Source organism: Triplophysa dalaica, chromosome 19, assembly GCF_015846415.1.
Source record: "Triplophysa dalaica isolate WHDGS20190420 chromosome 19, ASM1584641v1, whole genome shotgun sequence".
In the NCBI taxonomy this organism is placed as follows: domain Eukaryota; kingdom Metazoa; phylum Chordata; class Actinopteri; order Cypriniformes; family Nemacheilidae; genus Triplophysa; species Triplophysa dalaica.
The window spans coordinates 19,494,123-19,514,633 of NC_079560.1; the positions used below are offsets into that span (position 1 = coordinate 19,494,123).

The 20,511-nt window shown below is 41.7% G+C and overlaps 1 protein-coding gene across 5 annotated transcripts; it reads left to right on the plus strand.

The window, feature by feature from the left end:
* The first annotated feature begins 193 nt into the window (after window positions 1–193).
* Window positions 194–19,631, plus strand: fnip1 (folliculin interacting protein 1). Of its 5 annotated transcripts, XM_056730783.1 has the most exons (19): window positions 2,695–2,776; window positions 2,886–2,983; window positions 3,970–4,102; window positions 5,376–5,507; window positions 6,106–6,209; window positions 6,284–6,358; window positions 6,437–6,528; window positions 7,292–7,375; window positions 7,790–7,861; window positions 9,966–10,101; window positions 10,371–10,572; window positions 11,451–11,536; window positions 13,456–13,602; window positions 13,711–13,880; window positions 14,309–15,665; window positions 15,746–15,911; window positions 16,243–16,437; window positions 17,013–17,128; window positions 18,038–19,631. In XM_056730783.1, the coding sequence occupies exons 2-19, from the start codon at window positions 2,922–2,924 to the stop codon at window positions 18,114–18,116; spliced, it is 3,408 nt and encodes a 1,135-aa protein (XP_056586761.1). In that variant the 5' UTR covers window positions 2,695–2,776; window positions 2,886–2,921; the 3' UTR covers window positions 18,117–19,631. The 5 variants fall into 5 exon arrangements, with proteins under 5 accessions (XP_056586760.1, XP_056586763.1, XP_056586761.1 ...); XM_056730782.1 differs by lacking the exons at window positions 2,695–2,776; window positions 2,886–2,983 and adding an exon at window positions 194–405; XM_056730784.1 differs by lacking the exon at window positions 2,886–2,983 and having other exon boundaries at window positions 2,704–2,776.
* The last annotated feature ends 880 nt before the right edge of the window (window positions 19,632–20,511 follow it).

The window sequence follows — 20,511 nt, forward strand, 5'->3', positions numbered from 1 at the left end:
GCAGGAAACCGCCCATAAATCTACTAAAGACTCACGTTTTCAATGCATTCCGTGAGACTCAGTTTCTATATAGAGTCTTAATGCATCTAGTCCCAAAACATCAACACGACGCTTTGACCACGTGATGCAGACATATTAGCCAATCTGGTGCGTGCAGTGACTGGCCAATAGGACAGCGGAGAACGTTGCCAAGCAGCTCGTGTGACTAATGTCAGTCATATGACTGGCCCACAAATGGAGTCCGTTCGCAGAAGTCGAGCGTTTCTCAGGAATTGACCTAAAAAAAGGGATTTTATGTTAGTACGGTGGGTCCATTATGGCTCCCACATTATTTCATAAACTCTTCAACAAAGGAAAAGCGTTTTCAGCGCCTGTGAACTGTAATAAAGAGGATGCGGTGTTCAGGTACGTGTCGATCTCGCGCTCATCTCCTCTGAGACAACAACGTCTCGAGTGAGCAGTATTATAACACACTAATGTTATAGTACGTTTCTTTTGTGTTTATGAAGCACTCTACATGTATGTATATAGTCTGGAGTATTTGATACTTATTTATGTGAAACGTTTTTTTAATGTAGTGTTGTAATTGCATCTGCGTAACGTTACTGTGTTTAGCGCACTGATAAGTGGTTTAGCCTCGTGCTAGCTAACACTTTGTTTATTAATCTGAAAATGAGTTTAATTACTCCCCGGGCCTTTTTATTTTTCATCAAAATCTATACTTTCAATTTAACATTATTCTCTTCAACATTAGACCTAAGCGCGTGACGAGTTTTTTTTTCTTTAAACAAGTTACACCGTCCACTAGAGAGGTAACTTATCTTAACGTTATTGACCTTTTTAATGTAAAACAACAACGTTTAATTTATTCTAAATTTACACATGGGCTTTATATCGTTTTTTATTGGCGACGATAAAGCTGCTTGTGTTTGTCTGCGGTACTGGCACGTGACATTGTCATCAAACATTCTCGTGCAGTCAGTGGGTGTTAATAGATGTGATATAAATGTATTTAGATGTGCTGTAATGCACTGCTTTCTATCAGGCTTTTTTCCTCGTGTTTCTGGTTTGAACTCTGGACGTTAGAATCAATGCAAACCGCGTCTGCCACTACCCTGCATTTCATTTACCTTTACATGCAAAATGTTCTTTTTTAAATCATTAAATTTAGCATGTTATTTATTCATTTAGATAATGTTTGGGAGTATTACACACACAAGCGTTTGAAATGGTTGGTTTTGCTAAAAGAACATTCGGCATCTGACAACAAAACAAATAAAATGTGTTCTGTAGAGTGTCTTCATTTTAAGATTTCATTGATTTGCTGAGAACAGATGTGGTGTGGGCCACCAGGTTTATGCTTTCATAAACATGAAACGCTGTTTTCTAATGTACTCTATTATTTGCTAAAGCTTACGTTCTGTATTATTAGTTTTTTGCGGCCATTCTCCTTACTGCTTTAATAAATGTTTTTTTGAATGTTGAATTTCTTTTTCTTTCTTTAAAGCTGATAAAGGCCGAATCTTATGGTGTGAAGTACAATAAGCACATATAAGTAATGGTGTGATCTGTGCGAAACAGCACAACAACATATGAGTGTCATGTTCACATTCAGAAGTCAGAACCACTACTGAAGGCATCGTGTTGTGTATAAAGAGCCCATAGTGAGTAGTCCGGCTATGCCTAAGAATACCAGAGAGGGCAACTGAATGGGTGACCCCCTCAAAGAAGAACCAAAGGGCTGCTCGCATATCTTTGGATTTGGCAAGGACGGGTCATCATACTGCACATCGCTCGTGATTGAGCCAAAAGCTTTTGTGTGCTCTGGCAGGGGATTACCTTCTGCCAAACACAGAAGCTAGGGGCCGGTTGCATAAACTGCTTAGACTAGTCTTAGAAGTCAGTCATCTAATTTCTCCTCAATCTCTCTCTCTCTCTCCCTATCCCTCTCTGTTTTTTTTTAGTTAGATACTGGAGCTAACTATCCCTAAAGTTGAGCTGGTAGAGTGTCACTTTAGCTGTGAAAAGGTCACAGGTTCGCTTCCAAGGAACACACACTGATAAATGATATAGCTTAAATGCTGTCAGACTTCAGCCTTTGAAGACAGAAAGATGAAGCTCTCTGTCAAATAAACATGATCTACATGTTATTATGACCAGTGTAGCACTTAATGTGACTTTATCGGCCCATGGTGTTATATAAAGCCTGATGTATAAGTGCCAATTCTAATGCCTAAATGCTGTGAATAAATGCTGTTGCTGAGACCATTATTTTATTACCCTTAGCGACCTTGTAGGGTGTCTTCATTTGTAGCCAGTATAGGCTGTGGCTGAGCTAGCTGACAGGAATGCAGGCTGGAAAAATTCCCATTGCATGCATTCAAAAATGACCCCGGCTGGCAGACAGGAACTGCGTCACGGTCTAGATAGTTATTTTATGTAACACCTGCTTGCTCCCAAAGCAACCGTGCGTCACTGAGCGTCGTTTGAGGGGAGGGCTGTGTGTTGTGGTCAAGAGGTAAGAGCCGGGGACGGATAGTCCTCTCTCTGCACCAGCCGCACTCAGACTTTCTTCAGTTTCACCATATCTAACCAGGACGTACAGATGCCTTTGTCCAGGTGCTGTCCAGCTCGCCCTAAAGGTCATCTGACAGTCTCATGTTGTTTTGTGAATTTACTTCAGTGCTATTCTTAGCGGCGCTCCCTGGTGAGGAAGAGCAAGCTGCGGGCTAGGGAGAATGGGAAAGCACACTGGCAAAATCTCAAAGATGCCCAGGTACTCGACACCTGCTTGCTTTTTTTTTTTTTTTTTTTTTACTTTTTCTGGAAGTAAACTATAGATTTTTAGTATGGCGCTTGGATTAATAGTGCTTTACCATGTGCAGGGGAAACAGAGGCAGTGTGACTTTGGGAATGCTGGGATGAAGTTGGTTGCCCCGTGTGAGAGAGGGAGTGCTGCGCGATTGTTTATGTCCTACTTACTGTGAGCCATGATCATTATTACATTTATGTAAGGTAAATGAGATTACAGTCAACAGCTTGAGGTTTCTTTCTCAGTTTTGAAGTCGTTCAGTGTGTCTCCCCAATTTTCTTGACTAGTGAGCTGTAGACTAGTTCGTAATCATATCAGATTAACCAAATTCATGTATTTTTACCAACACATTAATTTGCCTAGATTGCCTGTTATGATTATGGTGTGGATTTTAATCTGTAAAATTAAGGGTTTCACTGTGTTCCCGTTGTTTGTCATTTGAGTTTTTCTCAAGTGTTTTGTTGATATGATCATGTGAATTAGCCTTTAGTTTGCACACAGCTGTATTGTGAGACGACTAATGTGTTACTGCCTGCCTGACCTGTGGTGAAAGTTATTCTTGGCTCATTAAAGGATTTCTGAATCCCTCAAAGTCCTTCTGCTGTGGAGTATTTAAACAAAGTATGGGCTCTGCCCCTACTGTCTAACAGCGTGTTTCTCATTGTAAATCAAAGACGTGATGTTTTGAACTCTGATAATGGGAATGATGCAGTCACGGAGCCTATGTTTGACTCATTTTCCACCCTGAACTGAATGAGAGCAGTTGTTTGGAATTTGCAGTTGGTGGGAAGAGTAAACAGCCGTGGACTTAACTGTCTGCCTCGTGCCTTTCTTCACCTGCATTGACATAAATAACTCTTGCCTGTGACTTAGCCAGTCCCTTCCTTCTCTGCCCCTTATCCAAAGCCAATTTTGTTTATTCCCATTGTTTGCCAGCCACTCTTCACTACACTGGCCTGTGTTCGGCTTCGAGGAATGGGAGCTTTCGAAACATCCGACCAAACAATGGCAGCTGACAGTTAAAGGAAGCTTATTAGTCAACTGTCAGTGTGGTCAGCGATGCGGCCACACCAGAACACTCTGTAGTCGCTGCGCAAGAGTCACTGTACTGGAGCCATGCCACAGTCCTGCTCATGTCCATGTCTGTCTCCCCCCAGCTGGGCCTCCCCGGAGCTGGAACCCAGTCAGATCCGCCTCATTGTCTACCAGGACTGCGAGCGGCGTGGTAGAAACGTTCTCTTCGACTCTGATGCCAGAAAGAGAAGCACACAAGAAGACGCTCCAGTCACGGTAAGTGATAACTACCCCCTGCCAGGCCTCACCGAGGGCAGGAGAGCACTGGGCACCCAACCGGTTTCAACCAGAGTCCTTATCGCCAATAATAATAGCATCAGCTGACACTCAATGTGTAAGCGTTCTTTCAGATTCACATGATGGGAGGTGTGCCCGCCTGCTCTCTTGCTCTCTGTCACGTCTGCAGGTTGTTTGTCATTAGCTGTCATGAGATGCAGGTGGTTAGGGACCAACAGCACAGCCAGTGCACACACACACAAATACAGAGTTTTCACTCCGTCGTAAGTGACCACATGAAATAGACAGTTTCATTATTCTTGTATACTCTTTGTACTTTTCAGAGCTCGATGGTCCTAGATCATTTTTTTTCTTTTTTTGGACAAACCTTCTGTCTGACCTTTTATATTTGCAGTGTTAAATAAATAAAAATCTAAAAAAGCGGTGTACTGCAGGGTAAGAAATTAACCAGCGCTAGGCCAAAATGCCATTTGAAGTCTTTAAAACTTGACGTCGCTAATTTGTGTAACCTAACCTTTACCATTTTATTTTATTTTATGCTGTTCTGTTATTTCTTAGTAGTCTTAAGTAAAAAATAACTTTTTTGACATTTTTGATATCTGTTATGTTCTCTTTAGATGAAACCATGATCCTGTGACTGTGGTCTTATAATGGTCCGGTTAAAGCTAATGTTCATATTAATGCAGTCAAATGAGTAATAAACAGCCTGTCTAATGTGTTAGGGTGAGGCTTGAGAGATTGCTGATATGGAGCTTGTACTGCGGCTGCAATCACATGACATTTTTTGGCAGAGGATATTGTTTCGCCAGAGAGATAGAGTTAGAGAGACAGAGAGTTATTGAGAGTGAGAAGAAGAGAGCGAATAAGCAAACGGCTCAGCTCACGAGTTGTTAAGGAAGTCATATGACAGTGTCACATGCTGGAGTTCCTTTGTGCTCTTCACGGGGCAGGACGAGACGCTCTCTGTGAGCCATAAACGAAACTGAGCCACGCACGCAACGCACACACAATACCCTGACACAACAACACTTATTAACTCTGATTATATCACGATAATTTAATAATTAAATAATTTAATTTTTTCAATCTTTTGTTTCTGTTCCACCAAGTTATTCCACATGTAAGTTTTACATGTAATAGTACCTCCATTAGAAGCTTGATAGACTGACATTGAAATTATTGAGAGACATAAGAATCTGAAGCACTGTGTTTATGACTGTTTGTTTAGTTTGTCCGTGTGTGTTGTTTGCAGAGGGTGTGTGGTGAGACGCAGGCAAAGATGTTTGGGCGGTGCTGTCAGCTGAGGCCTACAGGGGGCAGCTCCAGTTCTCTGGACAGCAGCTCGTCTTGTACCTCAGAACCCAAAGAACAAAACCGCTTTCAGGTGAGCACTGTTCCAGGTCGAACTTTGTGCGACTTGTGAATTTTCTCTATTGGTATTCACATCTGCAGGGGACTGCAGAGGTCGTGGGTTTCATCACCAGGGAATAAGCATACTTGCAATATATATATTCAAACAGAGGTTTTTTTATAAGTCACTGCCATACGTGATGAGTAAACTCCAAAATAATGATCATGCAGTCTGCATTTGGTTTTTATTGCCGGGCAATAGTTTGTAGAGAGGGTATGCGCTGACGTCACTTTCCCACGTGAACATGTCAGGACGCCCTGGGACACGCTCCCTTTGGTGTCAAACACGCAGCAAAATGGCTGAGGAGAATAGGAGAAAAAAGAAACCAGGACACACAATTACTAGCTGAAATTACAAACAGCTGGACTCGAAGGTGATACTTACGGCTTTCCTACGACTTTCAAAGGAATCAGGTGTTCCTGGACACTGAAATGTTGCGTGAAATTGCGTTTCCTGATGTTGCAAGCAGTCATTTTGCTAAGGGCTTTGCCACCAAAGTGGACGTGCTCCCTTTATCAATTCCAGTTTGCTTGACTGTGTAACTCATGTTTTTTCCCTCTCTCTTCCTCAGGGCTCACCCAGGTGCTCATCAGCTGCTAATATGCTCGGGGAAATGATGTTTGGTTCTGTGGCCATGAGCTACAAAGGCTCGACGCTGAAGATTCACCAGATAAGGTGACAGCCGTGTTGCAGTCATTCTTGTAGTGTGGGATGAACGGTCAGTGCCAATTATGTCTTTGTGTTTTCAGATCCCCACCACAGCTGATGCTCAGTAAAGTGTTTACAGCGCGGATGGGCGGCAGCGTCTATGGCAGCCTGAACACGTAAGCAGCACACGGACGCACACAATGTAGATGTGGATTACCTGCAGTTGTTTGACTGATTTTTTTATTACATGACAGACTGCAAGACAGTTTGGAGTTCATTAATCAGGACTCTAATGCGCTCAGACCTGACCAGAACACTGTAGGCAATGGATTCCTGGGAAACACAGGTACAGCATCACAAAAACATCCTATGATTGTTTCTAAACCAGCCTGAAATTACTTTACATATACACAAACACACACACAGCGACCACAAACCTTGTGGCTGTTTCTCAATGTTCTTGCTATGTGTAAGTAACGACCCAAACCAAAAGTTGTTTGTCATTTTATCATACTTGTGTGTTAAAAGAACAGAAATGTAAAGTACAAATAGTTTTTAATTTGCTTAAGAAGAGCTTTACTTTTCATCAATACCATCATGCAACTGGGACACAGACATGAATAACTCCTTAATTTTTTTTGGCTTAACACATTTTCACCTGGTGGACAGTTAAAGAGGCAGAATATATCTATATATTAAGGAAAAGGGAAATTAGTTTTAGCCAAAACATGAGACTTGACCCGTAAAAATCCTGCCACATTACCTGGAAGTGTGATGATCATTCATTTATATTTGAGTGTTTTCAAATTTTTAACATCAACTTTGTCGGTGTTTTTCTGTTGTGCAAATCCTTTTATTATGAACTCAACTCGTTTATATATGAAGAGAAACTATTTCTTTAATTCTGTGTATTTTAAGCAGTGCTTGTGTGTGAACCCCCAGAATGTTCAGGCTATTGCTCTGCTTGAAGAGTGTGAATTATAGCACACATTGCTGTGTTGGATGATGTGTGTGGGGCCGCTGTAAATGTGTCTGTGTCGTGCTGTATGTCTCTTCCATACTTGACTAACAGTTTTGTGTCTCTTCCTCCTGACCGTTGTACCGTACAGGTTTCTCTCAGCTCTGCAGCCCACGGCGGGCACTTTCAGAGCAGGGCCCTCTCCGTCTCATCAAGAGCGCCTCTTTCTTTTCAGGTTTGCGTGCATGTGCGTGTGCGTGCGTGTGCGTGTGCGTGCGTGTGCGTGCGTGTGTGCGCACATTAGGCTTCATGAGCACATACGAGTGTCCGCATGTTTTTTTCCTGTGCACGTGCAATTATGCCCTTTGCTAGAGCTTTCATTATTGGTGGTGTCACATCTCTTCAGAGATATTTATATCTTTGGTAGATCTGTTCTGGTATCATCACTAGCTTTAAGACCGAAGGCTTCCTCTAAACCATCCACCCGTTACCCCTCTCTCCTGCCTGTTTGCATGCGTCTGAGCTCTTGTGTAGGTAGATCACAGTAGTGATTTGATGGGTGGTGGGTGTGGCTGACTGCTGTGGACAACGAGACTGTTGAAAACTGTCAGAGCATCTTGTCATATCTGTTTTTCTCTCTTTCTCTCAGGCCACAGTAACCCCATGGACATGCCAAGCAGAGGACTGTACGATGAGAGAGACAGTGGAATTGCCCGCTCAGGTGAGTTTTCAAGGCATCGGAACCAAATTGAAATGGTGTGCTAAATGACTACGGTTAATTATATTTTTCCTAGCCCAGTTAAACATGTGTGTAAGAAAGCGTGGTTTGTAGGGATGGGTACCGAGAACCGGCACTTTTTGGACTGCTACATAATTGGGTCGATACCAGAGTATCGAAAACTCTAATGTTTTCTATACTTGCGTTGTTTCTCTGTTTGTTCGGGTTTTAAAGGGCGAAATTAGTGGCTGCTGCCTGTCATTTTCCATCCCTGAATAATGTCCGAATGGCCGAAGTTTGCTTGACGTATGTGCGATATCTAGGGCCAGATGATTTCCGCAATAGGCATAGTTTCGGTTGTGGAGCTTTCAGCGTCTGCGTTTCACAACGAGGAAGCTTCCGTCAAACACCCCTTTGTGGCAACCCGTCAAAATAAGTCACGTTATAACATTGATTATAATCATTCGGCCGCAGAGTATATTTACTTACTTTAGTAAATTGAAGTAAATGTCCTAGTACAATTATAAAAAATACTACATATAATTAAACATTTTTTACTTGCTCAGAAAATAGTACTTTAATTTATGTAGACCTAAAACCAGAAAGGAAATAAGAATTATGGTCTACCAGCCAAATAACCATAGTGATGTAAGGTAAGTATGTTGAACTACATTATGATGTGCTCCTATGCACATGCTAAGTGCGGTAAGTGGTATGCTAAGGAACGCACACACACGTTTTGTTATGTGGCGTTATCTGTTTGCCCAGAATTATTTGTAAACTGCAGTTCTAAAGTTCAGCTGTAATAAAGAAACTTAAAATGTTTAACATCTTTTCACATCTTGTGTTTTTGCATCAAATTATACAGCGTAGCATTGTTAACAGTATTGGTACCAGTATCGATATAGTTATCGATAAAATATTAACGTTACATATCCCTAATGGTGTGGCTTTGGTCTGTTTAGAAAACAATTTGAATAACAATTTCATAGGTCAATGCCCCATTGATGCTAGTAACAGAAACGACGCGCATCACCATTAAGATCCATAGTTTGTTTTGTGGAACACAACTACATTTACATTTTACATTTAGTCATTTGGCAGACGCTTTTATCCAAAGCGACTTACAGTGCACTAATTACAGGGAGAATCCCCCTGGAGCAACATGGAGTAAAGTGTCTTGCTCAAGGATACACTGGTGGTGGCTGCTGGGATCGAACCAGCAACCTTTGATTTACCAGTTCAGTGGTTTAACCCACTAGACCACCGTCTCCGACTAGCCAGCTAGCCAGACAACTAGCCAGATGCAAACAGAGTAGAGCAAAGGAATATCAGGGTCGTGCAAATTTGTGAAAGCTCACCGAAGCTGGAATAGCTTGCAGAATGGGTTGTGTGCAAATAGCTTTCTTGTAGCTCAGATGTAAGAGCATTGCGTTAACAACGCAAGGTTGTGGGTTCGATCCCAGGGGATTGCAAATACCTATGTAAAATGTATAGGATTAAGCAATGTAAGTCGCTTTGTATAAAAGCGTCCGCCAAATGCCTAAATGTAAATGTAAAATGCAATGGAGAGTGTCAGCACAGGCAGCATTGGTGGGATCTTTTTCTGTCTATTGCAGCGTCACATGCAAACGTTTATATTTAGCAGTTCTGCCTGCTCTAGTAAATGAAGAGGCTAATTCAGGCTGACTCTACAAATGCTTCATCTCCTCTGAGCTCACTGTGCCTTCATTCTTTACATTGGTCACATGATGCACTATAGATGAGCTCCATCTGTGATGTCCTTGATGACTTCAACAGCGAATGACTTGCATGAAATTTCTGGTGTCATTGTGCACAATTATTCTAAACACATCATTTGAATGATAAGACACCACATTCACTGCCTCATGTTGGTATGCTGTAGATATCCTGTTTGAGGATTTAGAGCCAACGACAGTAAGAAAAACTTCCCTGAACCCAGTTTGTGTTGGCGTAATGAATAGCTCGCATGTGATATAATGTGGTGAGTCATGCTGTCATGCCATGTAGAGTTGAGCTCATTTAAGGTGGATATGAACTCAATGACTCACTCCTCCTCTTGTTTCCTGTCTTCCTTCCTCTACAGCATCTCTAAGCAGTCTGTTGATCACCCCCTTCCCATCGCCGGGCTCCTCTCTCACCAGTAGCTGTGCGAGCAGCTACCAGCGGCGCTGGATACGCAGCCAGACTACCAGCTTAGAGAACGGCGTCTTCCCTCGATGGTGTGATGCACTCAAAACACATTCACACACACTCCAGAATCTGTCTGGCCTTGATCAGAGCGTCTGTCTCGCCAAACAAGATATTTTAAACCAGCAATGAAAATCAAGCTTAAGCTGGATCGACTTTCTTTCTCATGTAACTCATCTTGCACCGTTTGTGCTATTAACATGAAGTAATGCAGTCATCACCAAAATGTCAGAGGGTTTTAAAACTGACCTTTTTAGTTGGACAACAACATATTTCAAATAATGTTGTCAAATGTTTTTAGGTCTGTGGAGGAGAGCTTCAACATGTCTGATGAGCACAGCGGTCCGAGCCTGGGTGTTGCACGCAAGAAGAAGATCGCTATCGGTGTCATCTTTCTTCTGTCACCCAATGATGAAGAAAATGCCAAGTTTCAAGACTTCTTCTTCTCCCATTTTCCGCTCTTTGAGAGCCACATGAACAAACTCAAAAGTGCCATTGAACAGGTAAGACATGTTTGTGAAAGCGTCCCTAATGGATTTAGATTCTGGGTGTGCCTGACGCTTTGGTTCTTGGGAGTTTGTTTCTGAGGCACTTGGTGGAGAAAACACTTGCAGTCTGATGAACTAAGCTAAAGCATCCATCCACCTGTCCTCTACTCTTTCTCTGAACATCTTTCCTTAAATTCCTAAAGTAAATATCGGAGGGGGTGTTTTATGCAAATGTTAATGCTGACAAAATTTTGATGTCACTTGGAAATGTATTTGTTGGGGTGGGATTACGTCTGCTTCACTAAAGACATGGGCCTTCAAGGAGTGGCGTTTATTAAAATTCTGCATCCCTTGACATTGATGCTATGCTGGCAAAAATTGCTCTTGAATCCCCTTAACATGTAATTGCTTTTAAGCATGAAATACACTAGGGCTGCTCGATTATGACAAAAATCTTGATCACAATGATTTTGGCCAATATTCAGATCCTGAATATTTAACACGATGAAAAAAAACTTGGCTTTTAAACTGTGAATTCAACTGAAAAATAAACATAAAGAAATAGCACAGCTGAATCACTGTAAAGGAAGGGGGTTCGCTGTGGATTTATTCCACAAGAAATGAGAGGATCCTTGCAAAATGGAATGTGGCCCATTAATCATTTTACCTTGATTACTTTGTTTTTGTAATTGTTGAAGGCCAAAATTGACTATTTCGATTAATTTGGATTAATTGCACAGCCCAAGAATACACTTAATGTTCCACTATTAATATTCTGTTAGTATGTTCTTAAAACAGCCTCTTGTTTCCCAAACAATTAACAACCTGACCTGTGCCTGTGCTTGTGCGTTATGTTTGTCTTCTGATATGTGTTTGTGGCTCTTTGTTTCAAGGCTATGATACTGAGCCGGAGGTCAGCGGATGCCAGTCAGAGAGCTTTGGCGTACAGTCGAATGGTGGATGGCCTTAATGAATTTAGGTGAGTTTCAGGTGTGGCGATGTTTAAGCCTTGTTGACATGTCTGTTAACGCTGCTCACCAGGGGTTTTGCTATTTACATCCACTGAAAGTTCAGCCACAGTCCGCTAAACCGTTTGTATGATGCCACACACACCGGTGTAATCTGTGAACATGTGACGGCTCTGAACCTCTGTGCTGTGGTTCAGTTTGCTGCTATACTGTATGTGCCCAGTGGAAATGCACTGAAAGGATTCTAGATGAGAATAAGAGTTCAATCTTTGACCTGATGATGATGGCCAGTGTGAAAGACACTTACTGTCCTGAGATCAGCTGCACTAAATACACAATAACCTCAACGCTTCTGTAGATCAGCATCATGCGATTAAAACATTTAACTCTTATCTTGTAGGTAAATTGTTGTTTATCTTCATTATTCAAGAAGAATTAATAAAGAATGAACAGTCCACTACATTAAAATCTATTTAGGATACCAAAGAAATGTAATTTTCTGTACTCTTCTCTAATCCTTATTCATGCATGGTATGAACACAATGTAATTTGCCCTGTTATTATTAACGACAATAATTGGATTGACGCTTAATCATGGCCGAATCTCAGATGCAGAAGGCAGTGTAGACTTTTGCCTCGGCCGTGTCAGTGTTTCAGTTTATTTGGCTTCTCATACTTGAAGTCATATGCCTGTTGGACCACAGCCACAGCAACCCGACCCCAGTCCCACAGAAACCTTATCTGCCTCACACACTGTCAGGACCGACCAGAATAGTCAATAATGTGCAAGTGAACGGACAAACAAATATTTCAAATCGCTCACCTCAATTGCTCTAAATATACATCCATAGATGAGCGTTAATGAGGGCTGTGAGGTCACAGATCTGGAGGCAGTGGAGAGGATGATGAAGAAAGGTTGTCCTGTGATATGACTCACACTATATATATATATATATATATATATATATATATACACACATATACACAGTGGGTACGGGAAGTTTTCAGTCCCCCTTAAAATTTTCACTCTTTGTTATATTGCAGCCAGTTTTTCTTTTTTAATAAATCTGCAAAAATGTCAACAATTCTGTGTTCTTCTGACAATATGGGGTGCTGTGTGTACATTAATGAGAAAAAAATAAATAAACTTGAATGATTTCAGCAAATGGCTGCAATATAAGAAAGAGTGAAAAATTTAAGGGGGTCTGAATACTTTCTGTACCCACTGTATTTATTGTTCCTTTTGTACATCTTCTTCTTAAATTATATTTTGAATTATATAAACTGCTTTTTGAAGATTTCTTATTGTACAGTTCAACAATTTAGATTGCAAAACAAGAAATATTTAAAAAAAATACTTAATGTGTCAGGAATGTTTGATATACGTTACACAGTGGCTCTTACCTAATGTAGTGCTGAGCAGGCTGAAGTTTGTGTCTGTTCGCTGGCTCTTACATAAAGCTTTTTATAGGTAGTATACTACACACTAACTTGAGTACTGGGAAGTGAAGTAAGGCATGAGACTTTATCAAGTGTCAGGTTGTTAGCAGTACACTCCGGAATTTGTGCAAACATCTGCATATTTCCCAGTGCCTGATCTGCATGGATACTACTACTAACACTTATATGATTGATGCCTCACACATCATTGAAGTAAATAACAGGTTTTATAAATATAGAAGGCGATGGCTGTATGCAAGATCATTCTCTGGATACAAAACTGTATTACGTGTTATTCTCCAGTGCTAGTTTCTCAATGTTTCTTGGTCTGTACCGCTGGCCATATTCCCGCATTGCATGACATTTCCAGCACTTGAAATTCCAGCCGTAAAGGTCTTTCCCAGCTGCAGGGCAGCTCTTGTGAAACTGAAGCCGTCTTTGTTTCTTCCGTTGACAAAAACTCTTGTGTCTGTGTGCGGACGGCCCGTAGGACGACCATCTGCAGTCTGTACACTATGCCGCGTGTGTCTGAGCCCGTCTGGCTCACTATGATGTCGGGTCCACCTGAGAAGAACCAGCTGTGTGGCCACTTTATGAGGGATCTGGCCCAGCTCATGGAACAAGCCTCCAAGAACCAGTTCAGTAACCACACTCCTAACATACTTCTACACTGATAGATATGAACGACACAACTGGATTTTTGTAACGCGTTGCTTCTCCTGTTCTCTGTCTCTCTTTTGTCTAGATTTCTCCCTGCGCTTATCACTGCAGTTCTCACTAACCATCTAGGCTGGGTTCCTACAGTCATGCCTAATGGTCAGCCACCCATGAAGATCTTCCTGGAGAAGCACTCCTCACAGAGTGTGGACATGCTGGCAAAGACACATCCCTACAACCCACTTTGGGCACAACTGGGTAAATGATGCATGAAATAGTGTAATGTATGTGTATTTCGCCACCTAGCGGTGTTTGTGGATATTATTATCTGCATCACTGTAACATCAAGCAGAAAGGCGTTCTGATGTATCCTGCAGTCTATTAAATATTAGATTAGTAATGGGGATAATTGTCATCAAGTCTTTTTCTACCCTACTGTTTAATTTGCCTAAAATTGCCTAAATTTAGCTTTCAATATTTTCAAAAGATCTCTTTTCCAGTTCGAGAGCCAGAACTATTTTAACAGAAAGAGAAATGTACATCCTGTTGCACGACCTCAGTCACCATAAAGTCAAAATTCATCATAATTTCTATATGTACTTTTGCCGTTTATGTTCATATTACGTGAAAATACCCTCGCATCTTTTATTTCATGGCCATTTTAAAATTTTGCTTTTCCTGCGCAGGTGATCTGTATGGGGCGATCGGCTCCCCTGTGCGTCTGTCCCGTACGGTGGTGGTCGGTCGACGTCAGGAGCTTGTTCAGCGTCTTCTCTATGTGCTGACCTACTTCATCCGCTGCTCCGAGTTACTGGAAACGCACCTGCTGGAAAGCGCAGAGGACGAGGCCATCGTGATGCCTGGCTCACTCATCACCACATCGCTGCGTCCTGGAGAGGTGGAGGAGTCTGACTACGTTCTGGTGACTGTGCATAAGCCCAGCCAAGACTACCTGTCCCAGGGGGCTGAGACGGAGGACGGCTACCCATCTGATGAGAACAGTCTACAGGGCAGCACGTATACGGATTCAGAGACTCCAGATGATGGCAAAGACTTGTGTACCGTTATTCCTGTCATTGATGCGGACAACAACGCAGATGCACCGGTCTGCAGAAAAGCAGAAAGCCCCCGGGTTGAAGCACGCTTGGAGACGGTTGTTAGGGTCGGTTCCACCTCACCATGCGAGAGAGGAGCACTGCTAGAGGTACAAGGGGACGAGCTGTCAGAAGTGCGGGCTGAGGGGGAGGGTGTCGGTGTGCCCATCAAGATCTTCCATTCGTCAAACATTCTGCTAGAGAGGAAGCCACCTGACAAGAGCTTACTGTGCATGACTGATGAGGATGGCAATGAACCCGCTTCCAAAGTAACATTCCTCATCGGTGACTCCATGTCTCCTGAGTCTGACTTGGAGAGTCGACAACTAATGGTGGAAAAGGAGATCAAGAAATACAAGAGGCTCCTTAAGGATGTACAGCAGGCCGAGGCCAAGACTAAACTGCAAGTGGACCAAATCAAGACCAACGATGGCAAGACAGCTTTGTTTGTGCCGCCTTTCAAGAAACTAATGTCTCAGTTGAGCCCGAGGACTCAAGGAGACTGCATGGACATGTTTGATGAGTATTTTAATGATGACAATCCTGTGGAGACGAGGACTATTGATGACGTCTCACAGTCGCTCGCTCAAACGGGGATAAGCGATGCAGGAAAGGACACACCAAACCTTTATGGATCCCATTGGACCATTGGACCCAACCGCCAGCACACAGAAGAAGAGAGGTGCAGGAGTAATACACACTGTTCTATTGAGCAGGACGGAGGCATAGAAATTTCTCTGAGTGTCCCTTCCCTAAACAATGATGGGGACAAGAAGACTGTCCCGCTGAATGACTGGGAGATTCCTCGCAACGAGAGCTCTGATAGTGCGCTGGGGGACAGCGAGAGTGAGGATGCCGGACAAGAGATGCCCAGACAGGAACCCAACGGAGAGTTTTACAACGAAGAGCAGACCGACTGGCAGGATGAACTAGAGGTGCCCTTACCAGGGTGAGTTTACTTATTTTAGCAATCTAGACCACCTGTTTTGCTAATGTCTATGAAAAACACGATTGATGTCTTTCTGGTAGGGCGAAGCTGGTAGAGAACTACTCTAAACCAAGTATTGCCAACTTCGGGAGGTCATTGTTTGGTGGATACTGTCCCACATACGTTCCAGACTTTGTTCTGCATGGCATGCCCAACGATGAAAAACTGAAACAAAACCTTGTGTCAGACTTGGCTCATGCTGTACAGGTAAATGCAATGCCTCATTTATAAAGACATGTCATAGCCTACAACACCTGTTGTAAAAGTAAAAGCATCACTATTACAGTTCCTAACAATCAATAATTCACTTCAGTACATACCACGCCCTCCACTGTTTATGCAATGGAAATTTACTGTACCATTCCTGTCTGTTTTGCACACATCAAGACAAGCTTTGAATAAGTTTCATTTTATGTGCTATGTCATTGAACCGATAACCTCAAACATTTAAGGGTGGACTTCTTACGCGCAAATACTTCACCCAAAGCACTCTCCAATGTAGATTGAATTCTAACGTGAACTACTTGTCACCCTGAAGCATCCCGTGTTGGATGAGCCTATCGCAGAGGCCGTCTGCATTATCGCAGACACAGAGAAGTGGACGGTGCAGGTGGCCAGTAGCCAGAGGCGATCTTCTGACAAGCTGGGCAAAGATGTTCTTGTGTCTAACCTCGTGTCCAACCTGCTGCAGTCTACTTATCAGCTCTACCGTCTCAACCTGTCTCCAAACTTTGTGAGTTCATTTTACCACGTTTGTTTTTGAGCCCTCAATAGACTTTGGTAACACCGTATGGTGTTTATTTCACGCAAGGTCTTTTTTGGCCTTGTCCTGTAGAGATGTGCGGATAAGCTAAAATCTCACCCTCATCCGCTGCTTCAAATAAATTATCCACCCGCCACCCAGCCGCACGTATAATTTTCTCTGATATAGATATCCGCACCCAACCCGACCTCGATCGTCTTTGTCTGTAAATACTTAAATCTAATATTTAAATTTAGCACACACGATCTACCATATTAGAGGTACCAGTCTTATGGCTTTCATATACATCACAGTCGTTGCATATTACATACCCAGCACTTGATTCATCCTTGTTAAGCATCCAAAATGTAATGCAAAAAATTCTGAACTGAAACGTTTTACACCTGCCAATCACAACGGTCTGCATGCGCTATTGCATATTGTGTACAGTTTTGAATGACTGTATTATGGTTTCTGCAACCAATAAGAGTATAGTACTGTCAGCTCAATTAAACGCCAGAAAATGTGTTAGTCTGGATAACATGAAGTTCTGTTCTGGTTTTTAGTGTATAAATCATCTAGAGGACCGACTCCAGGAACTGTACTTCAAGAGCAAAATGCTGGCTGAGTACTTGAAAGGACAGACTCGAGTGCATGTGAAAGAGCTGGGCATGGTTCTGGGGTAAGAATTCATTTAAGCACACAACTTCTAACAAAAATTTCAGTTAAGGGTTGAACAAAATAATAAGCACCCAGAAATAGGATACAATTTTCACTCTTTTAGCTTTTTTTGGTTTTATTTTGGTTTCTGGCATGTATCTCGGTGGTTAGGGCATGTCCCTGTTAACACCAGGGTCATGGGTTTGATCCCAGGGTATTGCACATACTTGGATACAAATGTATAGTATGATGCAATGTACGTCACTTTGGATAAATGTGTCTGCCAAATTCTTAATCATAAATGTAAACATCTGCCAGCTCAGAAAAGCTGAAAAGAAAACACGCAGCCAGTTTGTTAGGAGGTGTATGATTCTGAAATAAGGATGAAACAATTCCCAAAACCATTCATTTACGTTTTTTTTTACAAAATGAGTTGAAAATGAAGAACTGCTTGTTTACTATTTCTCAAATGCTGCACATTTCTTCGTTAAATAAAATTATATTTTATTTTGAATAACAAAACAAAAACACAGCGAATCCTGGTGTTCAAAAAATGTATTGCGATTCAAATACAGGCTTGGATCTCAACCGGTTTGAATCGTCACATATTATTATTATTTTAGCTGGCTCAATGTGAATCATTACATCCCGATTCTGAAACTGTGTCATCCAAGCGAGCCGTTTCAGATTGCCATCGGTTTCTTTGTAGACCGCTAGTTATTTGAACCACCTCCAATCCATTGTTCGCTTGCATGAATCTATTGCGAGGAGGTTTGAAATTGTGGTCCACACAGCACCTTATTAACAAAAGTGAGATCACCTATTTCTCTTGTGTTTTCATATTTTGTCCAATCTATCTGCTGTGCCAATGATGACCAGGACACCAGAGGCTTTTTATGACAATGATGAGATTTGTTTTCTATACTCGCAGGATCGAGTCGAACGATCTGCCCCTGTTGGCGGCCATCGCGAGCACTCACTCGCCGTACGTAGCCCAGATCCTCCTGTAGGTGGCACAGAGAGCGAGAAACTCTTCATTCCCCGCCGTCAGCAGAAGCAGCAGGCCGGTGTACTCCAGGCATGGACAGACCACTGGGTTGAGCACCTTGAAGCCCCGGGGACTCCTCGGAGGGGGGCTGTTGAATCTAACTTTAGTGTTTATTGTATCCTGTGGGAATCATCTCAGGGTCAGCAGACTGCAGGACAGATGCTCTGCCTAGAGATGGCAGCAAAGCTGCAGGCCTCTGTCGCATCTAAGGAAGAAACCTAGATAACTTTTGACAATGGACATATGGACTATAATTCCAAAAAGCCTGTTTTGAGTTTGTTTGTTTCTTCAGCCCGTAAGAATGTAGAATCCAAAGACAATATATGACAAAACAACACAAAACAAAAGCAGTTATGAACTTTCTAGCGCTTTCTCTGAAATCACATAAGAAACAAATATATTTTATTGGGTAATTATAGAATCAGTTTTATGATTTTAAATGAATTTATCAGACAATTTTCCGCCAATGATCATTGGAGTGGCGATCAAGTATATTCCATTCAATGTGTTTACAAGTCAAATCACTTTGTTGTGTCCTCTTTACAGGTCTAGTGAAAATGGCTCCTACCTCAAACCTTCGATATCACGAACACAATATTCTAACAAACACAATGAAACATTTAAAGTAAACAGTGTTTCATTCAAATTGTTCGGTCACCTAACAAAGATGACAGTGTGGTACAATAGCCCGTGAATGAGGTCTGAGGATTCACATTTTTGTAAAACCTACCAAGTCACCTTAGTAGTTAGTTGATGCAAGAGAACTCAAATGTTTTTTGGATTTTTTTATTCACGTAGTTGTTTCTGACGCATAATGCTGTGGAAGGTCAAATCTTAAAAAAAGATGTTGAGGAGGAGACATGCAATGGTCACCATTCACTCACTACATTGTATTTTTGCTGGAACTCTTTTATATAGTGATTCTGGCACAATCACTTGTCTTTAGATTGAAATGCTATAACAATGTTTCATGCAATGACTCTCAGCTTATAAAGAGACTGTGGTAACTGCTGAAAGCAGATGAATGAATCGGAATAAATGCCTCAAAGTCTATCAAGATATTTATAGTGTGCTTGGACGGTAAAGGGAAATGCGGGCGTACATTTCAAATGATTAGTTCAAACATGCATTTAAGTCTTAACCGATGTGACATAAAGAACAAGCCTAGCAAGAGGCATTGCTGATCATTTGCTGGTTAAAATGTGTACGGGATGCTTCTGTATAACAAATCCGATTTGTTTCGTTTTGTAAAAAATCTGTGTCCTTTTGTCTTTTAAAAAATATGTATTTATATCTAGTCATTTCTTTATTCAAAAAGATGTTTAATTTATTTACTTTGGCATGCATTGATAATGTAAACTGTATATACTGCTTACATTTTCTTTATGTATTTGTACATAAGGCCTCTGTTTGTGACCTTTCCTTTGTTTTCCAATTTTTATGGGAATATTGTGCAATAAATACAAAAAAAAACTGATCTAATGCATTCATTAGCTTTCTTCTTTGATGATTTAAGTGTGACTTTCTTTTGATCATCTTCAGAGATTAACCAGGATAAAACATAATCATCAGTATCTCATGAAAGTATTCTAAAATACCACGTTAAATGTATGTATAGAGGAATGGATTCATTTGTGGTATGACATCAGCTTACATGACATCTGTCTCTTGTGGTCATAAGGTCTGAAACCACATTCAAAGTCTGTGATATAAAACTAGGAGTTTGAAAAACAACATAAGACATGTAAGCGAACATAAATCAAGTTTCTGCAATTGACCATGTTAACGGCATTGTACGGAAGACAGATTGTCTTATTTCTAGTACAATTTCTTTTTATTTTGACCTTGATTGATTTGTTGTAGGTTGGACCTGCAGGGGAGAGATAAGAATGCCTGGCCATTGGACAATCAGTATAGTTCTACCTCTTTTTTTTTTTTTTCTCAGTGGTGATCAGTGTAGTTTAGTATGCTCCGGTCTCAGTGGTGATCAGTGTAGTTTAGTATGCTCCGGTCTCAGTGATGATCAGTGTAGTTTAGTATGCTCCGGTCTCAGTGGTGATCTGTAGTTTAGTATGCTCCGGTCTCAGTGATGATCAGTGTTGTTTAGTATGCTCCGGTCTCAGTGGTGATCAGTGTAGTTTAGTATGCTCCGGTCTCAGTGGTGATCAGTGTAGTTTAGTATGCTCCGGTCTCAGTGATGATCAGTGTAGTTTAGTATGCTCCGGTCTCAGTGATGATCAGTGTAGTTTAGTATGCTCCGGTCTCAGTGGTGATCAGTGTAGTTTAGTATGCTCCGGTCTCAGTGGTGATCAGTGTAGTTTAGTATGCTCCGGTCTCAGTGGTGATCAGTGTAGTTT

Coding starts and splice junctions, on each gene's coding strand:
- fnip1 (XM_056730782.1), top strand. CDS start 317: ATGGCTCCCACATTATTTCATAAACTCTTCAACAAAGGAAAAGCGTTT. Junction 7,862..9,965: donor CAGTGGAATTGCCCGCTCAG/GTGAGTTTTCAA, acceptor CTTCCTCTACAG/CATCTCTAAGCAGTCTGTTG. Junction 16,438..17,012: donor TCAACCTGTCTCCAAACTTT/GTGAGTTCATTT, acceptor TCTGGTTTTTAG/TGTATAAATCATCTAGAGGA.